Raw genomic sequence first — 15,977 nt, 5'->3', positions numbered from 1 at the left:
GCACCCCTGCCAAGGACCAAAAGGGAAGTTTCTGTATCGATCCCCCTACACCTGTGGGGTCAGGGCAGGAATGAGCCTAGCTGAGGCCGGGCGTCCAGCAGCCCCTGTGACGACTTTCCTTTCTCCCCACCACCTGGAAGTGAGAGGTGGAGCCCTGGGCTTGGGAGTCAGGAGCTGGGCTCTCATCCTGCCTGGGCTATGGGACACCAGGCAAGTGCCTTCCCGCTCTGTGCAGCTCACCAGGGCAACTCTAGTCCGCCTGCTAGAACGCAGGCCCCCGAGGAATCCTTCTTTGGTCATCGCTGTGTCTCCAGTGCCCGGCAGTGCCTGGCGCATAGACCTGCTCGATAAACACATGCTCGGAAATAACTGGCCTCAGTTTCCTTATCCAGGAAACAAGAGGTCAGACCCCCGCCCCCCACAGGTGCTGTGTGTCACAAGAGGACGCAGGGGTGAGTCGGTGAATGTGCTCCCGGCCCTGCCTCCCTCCACCCAGGGGTGGGAGTGAGAGACTCAGGAAAGCGCCCACTCCCCTCTCTCCAGATTTTTGCACCTGCTCCTCCTCCCGATCCGGGGTGTGGGGGGGTGAGACCCCAGGGACGCCCACCCCACACTGCACCCTGCCAGCCTCCCCTGCCCCACCTCTAGCCTCTAGCGCTCTCCTCTAGCCACCACCAACAGGCTGCGTGGCCCATGGGGCCCAGTTTGCAGGCGAGGAAGGTGGGACAGGTAGCAGGGCCTTGAGGGCAGTCACACCGCTGGGGGCAGAGCCCTTACCCATGAGGACCCAGAGTGTGGGTGTCTCAGCACAGCCCCCCAACCACCCATCCTCAGGACACCCTGCCTGAAACAGACACATCAGCGGGGCCAAGAGCCCCCAGGGCTGGGGGAGGTCACTGTTACAAAGGAGAACAGACACTCCCGAAGCAGCAGGGGGCAGGACCCTCCCAGGGGAGGACTGAGCGTGTCAGGGGCAGACAATTATCTCCTCACTTAAAGCAGGGTCCTTACAGGCCTCCATGCCATCGTGTTGCCTGGTTCCAACTATCTGAAAGGAAGTTAGAAAATGCGGTGAACTGAAAAATCAAGAAAGGATCGATCTGGGTTTACACTAATGTACACTTATCAATTGTTGGTGTATTACTTACGGGCTTGGTCACAATAACCACATAATGCCCTCCAGCTGTGTGCCAGGCCTCAGGTAAGCACCTTCCCTTTTATTTCATTGACTTCCCCCTAACCCTCTCATTAGTCAGTATTATGTATTATCCCCATTTTCCAAACAGGAGCTCAGAGGAAAATGAGTCATCTACAGTCACCCGTGGGTAAGGGGCAGGGCAGGATTTGAACCCAGATCTGTTGTTCTCTGGAACCTGGGCTACTGAGAATTACTTAGTGATGTATAAAAAATGAGGACACTTCGCTGGCTCCGAGGGGCGAGGCCCCCCAGGCATCCAGGCGCTCTGGTCTCTGCCTCGCCCTCCTGCCCAGCCCTGATTTCCGGATCAGCAAGCGCAGCCTCTGAGAGACAAAGCTGCTGGATAAGCAGTGGGAATTTCTGGTGTTCCTTCTGGCCTTGCTGCCCTGGCCCTGTGCCCAGGGAGCCGCCTTGGTTTCTGCCCTCCCCCATCTCAACCAGACAGACTGGTTTTTCCCGTCCCCTCACCCCCAGCCCCAAGAATCTGCAGGAAGTGCCCCAGCCCAGGACAGGGCACCCCTACATGCATGTGTTGACCCTCTGCTGGCCTGGGTGGCCCTGCATGGGGAGGGAGCTGGGCCCAGGCCTCATCTCCAGAAGCTGCAGGAGCCGCTGGACCCCTCCCTCCTGCTGTGGACCCACAGTCTAGCTGGAAGAGGCCAGAGGACTTGTCTTATAGTCCAGTACAGAACAGTAAACCCCACTGTGCAGGGGGAGGGCAGTAGGATGACGAGCGTGGAGAGCAAGGCAGGAGGCCCCACCGCTGCCACCTGCACGCAGGGCTTCACCCAGGCCCTCTTGCAATTCTGACACCCTCTCTGACCACAGGCCTTGCCGTGTGCATCCCTCTGGGTTCACTCATTCAACAAATCTCTGTTGAGCACCTACCACTGTGTGTGAGAGCCAAAACATGAAAAGCCCTGCTCTCCTGGTGGGGGGCGGTGGGGCGGGTAGCAGATAAAAACCCAATACATGAGGGAAACACAGGATATGTGCTGTGGGGGAAAATCCAGCTGAGAAGGATAAGAAGGCCAAGAAAGATCTCACTGGGACATGTGAGCATGCGAGAGGTGAAGGGAGGGAGCCGTGTGACGAACAGCAGAACTGTGTCTTTACCTCTGGGGGTCCCTGTCTCTTGCCTACGTGTTCATCTGTCCCCATGTTTCTCCATTGGGGTCTACACATATATCTGTGTGTCTTACTCTTTTTTTTTTTTTTTGCTGTACGCGGGCCTCTCACTGCCGTGGCCTCTCCCGTTGCAGAGCACAGGCTCTGGACGCGCAGGCTCAGCAGCCACGGCTCACGGGCCCAGCCGCTCCGCGGCACGTGGGATCCTCCCGGACCGGGGCGCGAACCCGTGTCCCCTGCATCGGCAGGCGGACTCTCAACCACTGCGCCACCAGGGAAGCCCTGTGTGTCTTACTCTTAAAGACAGACACACACGCATACACATACATACACAGAACCAAACCTCATCCCCTTGGTCCTTCCAAACTCTCTGAGACCCCAGCAACACCTCCTCAGGCATGCACTGCAGATAAACAAAGAGAAAGGTCTGGAAATCTTGAAGGAAAAAAACCCTGTCTTCCTGAAAACCTAAAGATTTCTGACTAGGGATTTTCTCTTTAAATGATGGCTGTCAAAAAGGTCACATTCACACATGCCCCAGGACCTTTGCACCTTCAAACAAAAATTTCTCAAGGACTGGATAACAGAGATATTTTTGTTAAAAGCATCTGCAGGGCCAGAGAGGAGAGGGATTAGTCACAAATGCCTGACCAAGAGGCATTCCTCAGTTAGGGTGGGCCCCAATCCAGGGACTGGAGTTCTTATAAGAGGGAAACTGGACAAAGAGACACACAGAGGGAGAACACCATGTGAAGATGGAGGCAGAGATTAGAGTGATGTGTCTCCAAGCCAAGGAACAACAAAGGATTGCTGGCAACCACCAGAAGCTAGGAGAGAGGCATGGAACAGACTCTCCTTCAAAGCCTCCAGAAGGAACCAACCTTGCCAGCACCTTGATTTTGGACTTCTAATACTGTGAGACAATAAATTTTTGTTTTATTTTTTTATTTTTGGCCACACCACGTGGCATGTGGGATCTTAGTTCCCTGACTAGGGATCAAACCCATGCCCCCCTGCAGTGGAAGCATGGAGTCTTAACCACTGGACCGCCAGGGAAGTCCCTCTGCTTTTTGTGTTTGTTTGTTTTTTGCGGTACACGGGCCTCTCACTGTTGTGGCCTCTCCCGTTGCGGAGCACAGGCTCCGGACGCGCAGGCTCAGCGGCCATGGCTCACGGGCCTAGCCGCTCCGCGGCATGTGGAATCTTCCCGGACCGGGGCATGAACCCGTGTCCCCTGCATCGGCAGGTGGACCCTCAACCACTGAGCCATCAGGGAAGCCCCTTGTTACGTTTTTTAGGCAACCTAGTTTGTGGCATTTTGTTATGGCAGCTGTAGGAAACGAATACATCTTTCTTAGCTACTCTTTAAGTCTACAAATGGCTGTTATGATCTGATTTAACTGGGGGATGTTGGCATTAACTCTAATGGAAAGGTGGTCTATTAACTCCCTGGGTTCAAGCTCTGGCCCTGCCAACTTACTAGCTGTGTGACCTCGGGCAAGTTGCTGAACCTCTCTGTGCCTCAGTGTCCTTATATTCAAAATGTGCCTACCTCACAGGGTAGTATGAAGTAATGTATGTAAGGTAAGGTACTTAGACCAATGCCCAACATAGACTTAACACTCTCCGTGCTCTAATGTTATCACTCTGAGAGGTTAGAACATGGGTTTCCCAATCCATTCTCTGTGACTGGTTTCCTGCAGTAGTAATAGTGTATGCAGTTCCTAGGGGTGTGAGGCCTTAGAGAGATAATGCATCTAATAAGCACCAGGCACAGTTCCTGGCAGATAAGGGCCCTCAGCCAGTGGGGCCCCCGCCCACCTTTCAGATAAGGCAGCTGGGCTTATCCAAAGAAAGGGAGGTACGCAGGTGGTAGGAAGCAGAACCCAGTCCAGCCCCCCAACTAGGACACCTCCTGCAGCTACACTCCCTCCACTCCTCACAGGCTAAGGGTCCCTGGGCAGAACCCTTCACCCCCTTTAGACCTCAGTCTTCCCCCCTGTACAATGGGAGCAAGGGAGGTCTGCTCAGTGTTCTCCAAGGATCCCCTAAGTCTGAGGCCTGACACTCCTCAACACAGGGCTCCTCCAGGGGGGCCCACAGCCTTCCCTCCCTTGTACTTACTGGAGGGACCCCATCAACCCCATGAGCACTTGGCTAACTCCTCTCCCGCCCAAAGATAGTCACGCCAACTCTCCTTTTAATCCTCTCCACCTCCTGGGCTGAGTTAGACCCTTGTAGATTTACCGTGTGGTCTTAGAAGAGGCACCTAACCTTTCTGGTTTGTTTCTTCATCTGACACGTGAGGGGGTTGGATAAGTACACCTCTCCTGGTCACCTCATAGGTGTGTCATGCAAGTAAAATACTGTAAAGGAAAAAGTGAAAAGTTGCAGAAGTTGTGAGTGGCTAGGAGGGCTGTTACACAGCTTAGGGGGAGTAAACCCCAGACCGCAGAGTCCACGCGGGGCACAAAACCTCAGTGCCTGGAGGCTGACATTAGGGTTTCAAACTCAGCAGCCGCCAAGGCACACAGGTCACAGAAGTGACTAAGGTGGGCCAGGGGAGGTCTGTGGAGCTGAGAGCAGCCTGCTGGTGTCTGGGGGAACGCAGGCCAGAAGTTCAGCCAGAACTTCTGACTTTCCCCCCCCCCCGCCCCCCGGCCGCACCATGCAGCATGCCAGATTTTAGTTCCCCAACCAGGGATTGAACACATGCCCCCTGCACTGGAAGCTCAGAGTCTTAACCACTGGACCACCAGGGCAGTCCCAAGAACTTCTGATTTTTCAGGAGACGTTAGAAATCCGAATTTCTACATGAAATCTTCAGCTTTTTAAACATTGGCAATGAAACCAAATGTTTTAGAAACAATCTGAGGGCAGGGCCCATCCAACAGCCCCCAGGACTCCCTTCTCCCCATTGCATCATCCAGAAAACTGAGGCCCAGGGGACCACGTGAACCCTTCCCGGGGTTCCCTCTCACAGGGACACATCTGGGCAGCTGAGGACACTCAGAACTTGGCCTGACCAGGCCCATACTCCACCCCCGCCCTGGCCCTTCTCCCTACAGTGAAAGGGACTTTATGGGGACAAAAAGCCACCCATTGTGTCCCAGGAGACAAAGGCGCAGGGGACAGAGGCTCCGGGTGCCTGCGTGGCCACAACAACTCCACACACCACCTCCTTCCCCCCTGTGCAGAGGGGCTGGGCTCTAGGGAAAGTCTCCTTGGAATTCCCGCTCTGTACACTATGAGCCTTCGAGAATCCTAGGCCATCACACCCCAGCTCTACAGGAGGTGCGAGGGCAGATTCAGAACCCAGTCTGAGCCAAGTGACCCGGTCTGGGGTGGTATTTAACTCCGCCAAGCCTCCCTTTTGTTACCTGAAAAGCAGGCACGTGAGTTACCAAATCGAGTCACTGAAGAAACTCTCCCGAGGGCCCGCTCTCTGCCAGGCACTGTTATAGGCCCCGAAGTGCAGTGGGGAGCCCGGCAACCAGGGTCCCCACCCACGAGCACCCCGCTCCCAGCCTGGGCTGCCAGGGAGGAGGAGGAGGATGGGAACACTGGCTCAGGGCCTGGTTCACCTCCAGGGCTCTCCAAATGCAGCCTTTATCACACTGCTTGTTATTCCTGAGTCCCCGAGTCCCAGAACTAGAGATGAAAGTGACTTCTGCCCCCATGGCCCCGCCGCCCCCAGAGGACCTCCGGTCCCTGTGTGCAGCCTGCATGTCAAGGAGCCCACTGCCACCACTCTTCCTTTGGGGTCTCTCTCAGGGTTCTAGAAAAATCTTCCCAACATGAAGCTCAAGCTGCCTCCTGCCTACCCCCTTGCTGGTTCCCTTTCTGTACTCTGGGGCCAGAGACTAAGCAGGTCCCCTCTACAGAGAGGCATCCCCAAGGCATCCGCCAGGCCTTCCCTGGCTCCCAGAGCCAGCAGCAATGCACCCCCTGGGTGAGGTTCCAGAAATTAAGACCTGCTCACCTTCCTCCCTTTCCTCCCTTGGGGGTGGTCCTGGTCCTCCCCAGAAAGTCAACCTGTGCCTCCCCAGCACTAAGACCCTTACAGTGACACAGAACTTTCCCAGGAAGGCCTTAGTCCCCTTGAAAGCCCAGGTCAAGTCCAAATCCAGCCCCCGCCAGTGCTTCACTCCCAGGAAGCCCAACTCTCTCAAGTAAAGCACTTGGCCCATTTCACAGATGAGGAAGCCAAAGCTCTCGGAAGAGATGGACGTGGCCCAAGGTCATGCGCGGTAAGGCTGGGGACAGTTCTGTGACCCAGTAGATAGAGATGCCCAAAAGAGAACAGAACTCCAAATTCCAGGAGGTAGGGACACTCCCTGGAGACTAATTTGTTTGCAGGGAGCATCACTGCCCTGGAGGCGGGAGCAGAGAAGGGGCAGGGGCAGTCCTTGAACCCTGGGTGGAGAGGGATGACAGAGTCTTAGGTTCTCAGCACCCCAGGCGGGTCCCGTCCGGCCATCGGCCCTCCAGAGAGAGCTGGCTGCTGGGAGCCTATGAACTTCATTAGCCCCATGAGGCCTGGCCTCTCTACCTGCTGAGGAACAGGGCTGGGGGGAGGGGCAGCCTAAAGTGAGGGTCTTCCTTATTCCCTGGACTTCTTTCCTCAGACACCAGCTCTAGTCCTGACTCTGTCACTAATGTTTGGGGTGACACTGAGCAAGCCCCACCCCATCTAAATTTCGAGGACAGACAAGTGACCCCATCTGGCTAATCTCATTCAGGCTGGCAGATCATCTGGTATCTGACCTCTCCGCTCCTAACTGAATGAAGCTCAGACATCCCAGAACAGCCCCAGGTCTGTTCCCTAGCAGCTGGGCCCTGCCTGACCTTCAGCCCTGGCCTTCCTGCTCTCACCTCTCCGTGAGACCCTGTGGTACCACCCTGCCCTCCCACCCCTTGGGCAAACAGGAGGGGCCAACTCAGCCCAACAGCAAAGGACCAGTTTATATCCAGGGCTGGGCTCACTGGACTGCCAAGGAAAACAGGCTCTCCCCCCAACACTCAAGTTCCAAATCGCCATGGGAGCCAGGGCAGGACCCCCTGCAGCTCCCTCAGACCATCTAAGAGCAGGAAATCAGGGCATAATCCTCACTGAATTCCACCACAAACTCATCAGCTGATAAGGAGTAACCAACAACACCTGGCCTTGATACTCCAACAGAAACTGAGAGCATCCACCACACATGGACAGCTCTGCGGCCTTTACCTCTTTCCACTTACAGATGGTTAAGAAAAGGTCACCCAGCCAGTAACACTGAACTCAAAGCCATTGCTTGCTGCTCTGTGATCCTGGGAAAGTGCCTTCCCCTCTTTGGGCCTGAGGGAGACTTCAAGTGCCATCTTCATAGCTTTGGCTGTACCCATAAATGACCTGTCCTATTTTTTTACCCACTATTTTCATTTATTTGAAAGATTTTTTTGATAAGTTATTTTATTTTTTAAATGCATGATATATATGACATGATAGGTAACAAAATGGTGTTTTTAGCATGTCTCCCTCTTCCCCTGATACTCAATTTCTTCCCTGGGGGCAACCAAGAGTGATTTCTCAAGTGTCTTGCCAAAGACTACCTAGGCATGCACACACATACACTTCAGATAGGCGAGTGTGTATATTTATATATAGCCTGCGTGTATTTCTCCCAGACAAATGACAGTATTCTACACACACAGGTTTTCACCTTGCATTTTCCACTTAACCATACAGCCTGGAGATTGTCCATCATTACATACATACAGAGCTGCCTTATTGTTTTCGTTGAGGGGTAAGAAGTTATCTTTTTACTAACTGTATCATATGCCACTGCATAAATGTATCATAATTTATTTAACTAGTCCTCATTGATGAATGTGGATTTATCACACAAATAAGAATTTTAAAAAGAAGCTTCTAAATCACTAAAAAGTAGAAAACCTGCATTATCTACCACAATAGAAGCTAACTATAAAATTAAATACAACAAAAATTAACAATATTAATACATCCCAGATAGATACAGTTGTCTTCCCAGGATCCAGAGCTCCAGATTTAAATTCAAAAAGTGTGGGGGGCTTCCCTGGTGGCACAGCGGTTGAGAGTCCGCCTGCCGACGCAGGGGACGCAGGTTCGTGCCCCGGTCCGGGAAGATCCCACATGCTGCGGAGCGGCTAGGCCCGTGAGCCATGGCCGCTGAGCCTGCGAGGCCGGAGCCTGTGCTCCACAACGGGAGAGGCCACAACAGTGAGAGGCCCGTGTACCGCAAAAAAAAAAAAAAAGTGTTGGGAAGGCACTAAAGACACTTTAGCACCCAAATGAGGCTGTCTCCTCCAGCAATCTTCTGGGACTGTGATTGACTGTGGATGATGCAACACTTTCCAAGCCCTACATGGGAGAATTTCTTTATTACCTCTAGGTGGGAAAGTCCTAACTCTGACACAGTTTCCAGAAGCCAGAAAGAAAAAACGAAAAGGAAAGAAAACAAGAAATTCGGCAATATAAAAATAAGTCTTTCTGACCAAAAACAAAACAAAACAAACAAGCAAAAAAAAAAAAACACCATAAAAAAACAAAACAAAACAAAATACCCTGAGCAAAGTCAAAAAACAAACTAGGAAAAAAATATTTGCAAGTAATCTAGCACTCCTAGAAATTGATAGGACAAAGACCAACAACTTAATAGAATGTGGAAAGAAGCAAACATACAAGGAAATGCAAAAGGCTCTAAAAAGTGAGGTTCTTTAACCTCACTCATAAGAGAAATGCAAAACAATGCTACCCTGACCTGCCATTTCGCCTGTCAGATGGGAGCTGTAGGGAACAGGCACTCTATGAGAAGGCTCCCTGAGGGGCACAAATGTGACCCCTATGGAGGGCATCTGACAATCTGTAATAAAATCACTAACACACATAACCTGAGCCAGCGGTCCCCCTTCCAGAAATGTACCATATAGATGTGCTCAGTGGCTTGGGCAAGATCATTCACCGTGACACAGTGTGGAACAGCAAGAGTGGAAACCCAAGTGTCTGTCAACAAAGGGACAGGCCACACAACTCACACCACAGCTGTGGGATGGGCTGCTACAGAAGCCACAAGAGAAGTGATCACGCTTCAGGTACTGAGACGAAAAGACCTCCATGACACACTTTTAAGTGAAAAAGGAAAAGTGCAGAAGGATGTGGATAGACTATAGCCCTGGAGTAAAGTGGGGAGAGGTGGGGATCTATAGCCACATTTGCAGATCTCCTTAAAGAAAGCCTAAAATGCTACACAGGAAACGGAGAAGAATGGGCATGGGGGAGGTCAACTCTAAGCAAATGGGACAGAGATTTTTCACTGTGTTCTTTCCCACTCTTTCTTATTCTAGACTGTTGTAAGTAAATACATCACCTATTAAAGAAATTAAGGAAATAAAAGATTAAAAAGAGAAAGATACGTGTAGCTCTATGTGCAATGATATAGAACATCCCTAGGTGTATTGCCAAGGGGGTAAAAGCGTGGCAGGGCACAGGTAGAGTGCGCCTACCTGTGTTTTGAGAGGGGCTATGTATAGAAATAACTGCACTGACTCACCCTGGAATGCCACACCCATGATGCCTCGGGCAAGGGCGGGGGATGGGGGTGTGAGGAGTGACCCGACTGGGATGAGAGATTACATTTTCACTGATAACGCTTTGGACTGCTGGAACATTTTTGCCGTATGTCTGTATAATTTTTTCAAAGAATAAAAACAGGCCCATCAACAGAGAAATGGCTAAATGAGCTAGGGTCCTACCGTGACATCCTGGGATAGCCCGAAACAGGAAGGAGGCAGACAGCTCTGCATAACATGAAGAGATGCAGGTGCCCTGGGTGTGAGAAAAGCAACCCAACAAAGGATACAGAATAAAACCATCAATGTTTTTTAAAATGCACAGGAAAAACAACTAGAAACACCCCAACACAGCAGTTCCCTTGGGGAGAGGGGTAGGGGATCCAAGAATAACTTTAGCCTTACCTGTAATAGGTTTTTTCTTTTTAAGGATAATGTGTCCATATATTGTTACATAATATAAATTGATTCCAAACACTCGACACTCTCCTAGCCACAAAGTGGGGTGGGTAGGCGGAGCTAACAATACAGGCATTGTTTTGCTGGGTACAGTGGAGTAGGAAGGAAGGTGGGGAGCATGCAGGGCGGGGAATGCTGCCCTAAGGAGGCTGAACCCACGAAACTCAGTGCTATGGAAAACCCTGTGAGTCCCCAACACTGTGATTCCAATATGGCCAACCTCTGCTCACACCTCGCAGATCCCCACAGCCTTGTCTAGCCAACCTAAAGAGTTGACTTTCAGCCTCTGCCCTGCCCCCAACCTGAAAAGGGGCTGCCATGCCTTGTGGGGCTGGAGAGAGAGTGAGGACTACCACAAGGAAAAACTTTCTCACACTCCCAGGTGCACAAAGATGGAGCAGGTAGCCTTTAGAGGGACTGAGCTCCCTGTCCCTGGAAGAATGCAAGCTCATGTTGAGGACACACCGAGGGGCTTTTGGGAGCAAGTGTAAGAGCCCTAGGATTCTATGACCCTGTGAATCCTAACTGCCCTTCGTTCTAACATATACAGTGCTAAGCCCTTTGCAGGCATCAGCTTCCGTATTCCTCACAGTCCCACCATCACCATTTCACAGACAAGGAAACTGAGGCTCAGGGATATTAGGGAACTTGCCCAAGATGACAGAGCCAGGATTTGAACCCAAGGCTCTCTGCTTCCACCAATACTCTCACCACCACCCATGGATCACTGTGATCAAGTGGCAGGTGAGGCTTCTGATCTGTTTATTCACCTGCCAACTGGGAATCATGTGACCACCCCCAATCCCAGGAGATAGGGCAAGAAGGCAGGATAAAAGGTGCCAAACACAACTGCCCTACCAACACAGGCCATTCATATGGTTTCTATGTCCTGAGCCTCAAGGATGCCTTCTGACCGCTGGGCCTTTATACGAGGTATTCCAAGGCTCATCTGCTCTGCACCTCCTTACTGCCCCTTCCACGTAACTAAACCCTTCAGGGCCCACTTCCATCAGGAAGCCTTCCCTAGTGGCCCTGGCCCCTGATGAGTTCCTCTTCCTGAATTTCCTCTCCTTCCCGTCCAAAGCACCCTACCTCCCACGTGTGATGAATTGGGAGATTGGGATTGACATATATACACTAATATGTATAAAATAGATAACTAATAAGAACCTGCTGTATTAAAAAAAAAAAAAAGCTTCCAGGTTTTTAATGACCAAGAGCTGTCTCTAGATCAAACTTGCCTGCTTCCATTTTTAGATGCTATCTGCATAAATTCATGTCTCCCTTTTTGCCTAGGCTGCTAGGAAACTCAACAAAGAATCGACAGCCTTAAACTTGCGACAGATTCCAGATCTCCTTTTAGCTCTCTTTAAGTCAATCCCTACCCAACCCACACATACACCACCAACTTTTAAAAATATATTACGTTAACTCTTCCACCATATGTGACTTGATATCATATTCCATCTCATGTTCTTTCTGGAGCTAGATGGGGTGGGGGAGCGATAAATCAGTGAACACTGAGGTTGGTTCTTCAGGACACATTTAATACTAAAATAAACAAAGAGGGCTTCCCTGGTGGTGCAGTGGTTGAGAATCTACCTGCCAATGCAGGGGACATGGGTTCGAGCCCTGGTCTGGGAAGATCCCACATGCCGCGGAGCAGCTAGCCCCGTGAGCCACAATTACTGAGCCTGCGCGTCTGGAGCCTGTGCTCCGCAACAAGAGAGGCTGCGATAATGAGAGGCCCGCGCACCGCGATGAAGAGTGGCCCCCACTTGCCGCAACTAGAGAAAGCCCTCGCACAGAAACGAAGACCCAACACAGCCATAAATAAATAAATAAAAATTTAAAAACAAACAAACAAACAAACAAACAAACAAAGAACACATCTCCTTCTCAAGAAGCTGGGGCCTTTCTACCTCCCCTTCCCACTGCCCTCCTCCCACATCTGGAACTCTTCACCAGATCCTGGGAAACAAAAGGGTCTGATGGAGAATTAGCTTTCACCTTCCCATGTACTGCCTCCTCCAGGCAGCCTTCCCTGATCCCTCCACAGGTAGCTCATCCTTTGAGCTCACAAAGAGCTTCTGGACAGCAGGCCCTGAGCCTGGGGTCTCCATCACTCCCACAACAGCACCACACCCAGTGCCCAGATGAGTGTGGTAACAGAGCACGGATCAGAAAAGTCAGGCCACTCAGGGCTTAGATCCCAGCTCTATCACTCTGTGAGCTCTTGGGCAAACAACTGACCCCTGAGCCTCAGTTTCCTCACCTGTAAAGTGGAGGAGAATAAGAGAATATGAAGCTCTTGGCAGAAGGCCTGGAGCTTAGTTTGCACCTGAGTGATGGGAGCTATGATGGCTTCCCAGAAGACGGGGTGCCTGTTGAGTGGAACCCTCCTTGTCTCAGACCCAGTGGAACTGTCCGTTGCCAGAGAAACAGTTCAGGAAGTAGCTTCTCCCACAAGCCAATTGGTGAAGGCACTAAAAGGTGCAGAACTTCAGAACTCTGATGGGAGACCCTTGTCCCCCTTCCCCCGGGCCCCAAAAGCACTGCAGGTGGGGCAGAAGAAGGCCATCCCACTGACACTCAGTCCCTGGGAGTCTAAGTGCCAAGCTCCACCACAGCTCTCCAGGCCAGTCCCGCATTCCACGGACACCTCAGTGTCTACATTTGCACGATGGGACCCAGATGCTCAGCCCACGGGGACCCCCAAATCAGACACACAAGCCTCTGCCACAGGAAGCTACCCCAGTCCTTGCAGGCACAGCAGGGCCTTCCTCTAGTTCCCCTTATTCCAAGTTTCATTGTTCAAATGCAAAAGGGGCTGATGCTCAGGTCCTGTCTGCTGGGAGCTAACCCTGGGGACCCACCAGGCAGCCTCATCCTGCTCAGCCCAGTAGGGATCCCTCTGCTGTTCCAAACCCCCTAAGGCTGCGAACAGAATATGGTCACCACTTCTCGCAAGGTATTCAAGCCTTCTGCTTCTGGCCACCCAGAAACAAGTGCTTCAGCTCCAGTGTAGGGGAGCAAAACTTGCCACCCCAAAATTCATCTCTTGGCATAATAATTTTAAACTGCTGATCTAAGAAACAGCAGACATGGGAAAAACTGAAAACCAAAGTTTCTTACCCTTTTGTAAGAAACATTTACACGTGTAAGGGAAATCTCCATCTGTAAGGGTGTCTCCCTCACAGTACGAAGAGGTTGACCAAATCTCTAGAAACATATCATTGGAAAAAGTAACGACTTAAATCTGAATCACAATTGTTTACTGTGCTTTTCCTGCTCACCTCCCATAACTGGCTCCCCATCCTCAACCTCTTGTGTCTTTAGCTGAAGATGGTATTAAAGGGGAGGGACTTGGCCATTTTGCGAGTTTCTCAGTTTTTCTGGGTCTTTCCCATGTCTACATGTGATTAAACTTTGATCTTCTCCCGTTAATCTCACTCTTAGACCAGCCAGAAGAACTAGATGGGTAGAGGAAAATTTCTTCCTCCCCTACAATGGCTAAACCAACCTGCTGGCTACTCTCCCCACTTCCCTTCCACTTCCCCAGCCCCAAGCCTTGCTCTGCACAGTGGCCCGCCCTTTGAACACCCATTCCCTACCTCTGCCTCAGATTTCAGTGAAGTCCCTGCTCAAGCCACCTGTCCTCCATGAGCCTCCCTGGACTCAGAATTGATCATCCCTCTCCTCTGCCCTTTCTCACCCCTGGGACTGGGACTCCCTTCCTGCTTGGCTTCTGTACCCTTCACAACCACCCGGGAGCCTAGCGCTCAGCAGTGCTCCGGACAGGCTTTTCCTACTTGCAGATTTAAATTAGTCCTCTGTCGGGACCTCTCCCCCGCCCCGCCCCTCCCCTTCACAAAGAATCTGCCAGACTGCTCAGAGAGAAGTTAAAAATGTTGATTTCTGGGGCTTCCCTGGTGGCGCAATGGTTGAGAGTCCGCCTGCCGATGCAGGGGATACGGGTTCGTGCCCCGGTCTGGGAGGATCCCATATGCCGCGGAGCGGCTGGGCCCGTGAGCCACGGCCGCTGGGCCTGCGCGTCCGGAGCCTGTGCTCCGCAACGGGAGAGGCCACAACAGTGAGAGGCCCGCATACCGCAAAAAGAAAAAAAAAAAAATAATAATAAAAAAAAAAAAAAGTTGATTTCTGGGCTGTAGTGACTGAGATTCCAATTCCACATTTTTCCCGGGGTTGGGGACCAAGATCTACATTTTAAACCTCCGAGAGAGTCTGAGGCTGAGGTGGGGGAGGGGCCCCACAGGAAGAGATTTGAGGAATTCTGAAAGACGGCACTGGCCCAGGAGGAAGAATGCTTACCTGCGGTAAGGAGGGAGGTTTGGTCTCGGACCCTGCCTTCAGTCCTAAACCTGGCAGCCTTGCTAGGACCCAGCAGTGGGACAGCAGGAGGTGCCCTAATGCAAAATGGATCTTGGCCCACCTCCAATTCCCCCCATGTCCTCTGAAAACGCACCAAGCCCCTCCCACAGGGCAGCCCCCCAGCTTCCCGACTCGCACCAGAGGGTACCATGGGGAGAAAGCTAACACCCTCAAGCCTGAAATTGGTGTGTGGGGAGAGGGGTGTTCCCACCGATCGGCCTCGGCTGGGGTCTACAAAGGGTATTGGATATAGAGGTGTCCTGCCTCTGGCTTCCCACAACTCCCTCCCCCAGCGTTGGGCGCGGTATCTCGGCCCCAAGGGGCCCGTCAAACCGGCCAGAAACCGGCTGGTTACCCAGTGGAAGCCAGAAGGGCCGGGCTCCCGCGCGGGAGCCCATAGGGCCCTGCCGAAGGGTCTGTGCTGGACCGGATGTGCCCACTCGGTTAGACGAGGAGTGTTCTGGGGTGCAGCCACGGGGAGCCGCTGGGAGCTTGGCAGAGGGTCAGATGAGAGTGAACTTTGCCTCAGGCTGGGTGCTGGAGGGCTGGGGGCTTAGTCCTGGCAGAGGGAGAGCCAGAGACGGGGAAACAGAGCGAGAGAGTGGCGCGCGGTGATTGTGGCTTTTGTGAGAGCTTCTGTGGGTGACCTTTTGGTGACCATTTGGGAGGGAGTGATGGGGCGCTGAGGTGGGCACTTTGACATTGGTGCACCTTGTGCGTGCTCAAAAAGACGGCAACTAGGACGTCTCGGGGTGAGAGGGTTCCAGGGTGATCTCGGGGGCGTCCGTCCTAGAGGCGCCCCCGAGGAAGGCACGGCGCATCCGGGCGCATGTGAACTTGGGCTGGGGGTGTGCGAGAAGCAAGGAAAAAGGGCAGCTCTGGAGCCCCCGACCCCTCCTGGCCCCCCGGGACACCCCGCCACCCCCGGACCCCAGGCTCCAAGCGCGCGCTCACCAACTGCAGCAGCATGAGCGCCCCGAGGCTGGAGCGCACGAAGCCCAGGTCTGGGCGCAGCGCCGAAACCGCGGCGCCGCCTCCCTGCGCCGGGCTGCTGGTCCGCGTGCTCACTTTAGACGGGAATTCAGCCATGGCGGCTCCGCTCGCCTCCACAGGTTGCTCCCGCCGCCGTCGCCGCCCCTCCCCGCGGCGGCTGCCGGCTTCTGCGCGGCTCCTCCGAGGAGACTCGCGATCGCGATACGTCTCCCAGGGC

At 52.8% G+C, this 15,977-nt stretch overlaps 1 protein-coding gene across 2 annotated transcripts in view; it reads right to left on the bottom strand.

The window, feature by feature from the left end:
* The window catches only part of PLLP (plasmolipin), a 27,704-nt gene extending 11,727 nt beyond the window's left edge, over window positions 1–15,977 (bottom strand). For both annotated transcript variants that reach the window (XM_082608106.1, XM_082608107.1), the window contains exon 1: window positions 15,722–15,977. In XM_082608106.1, the coding sequence (XP_082464232.1) occupies window positions 15,722–15,856 (135 nt within the window). In that variant the 5' untranslated portion in view covers window positions 15,857–15,977. The remainder of the gene's footprint in view (window positions 1–15,721) is intronic.

Source organism: Mesoplodon mirus, assembly GCF_964341445.2.
Source record: "Mesoplodon mirus genome assembly, chromosome: 19".
Lineage (NCBI taxonomy): Eukaryota > Metazoa > Chordata > Mammalia > Artiodactyla > Ziphiidae > Mesoplodon > Mesoplodon mirus.
Note: the sequence above shows the minus strand (reverse complement) of the source record. Positions and strands in the feature narration are given on the sequence as shown.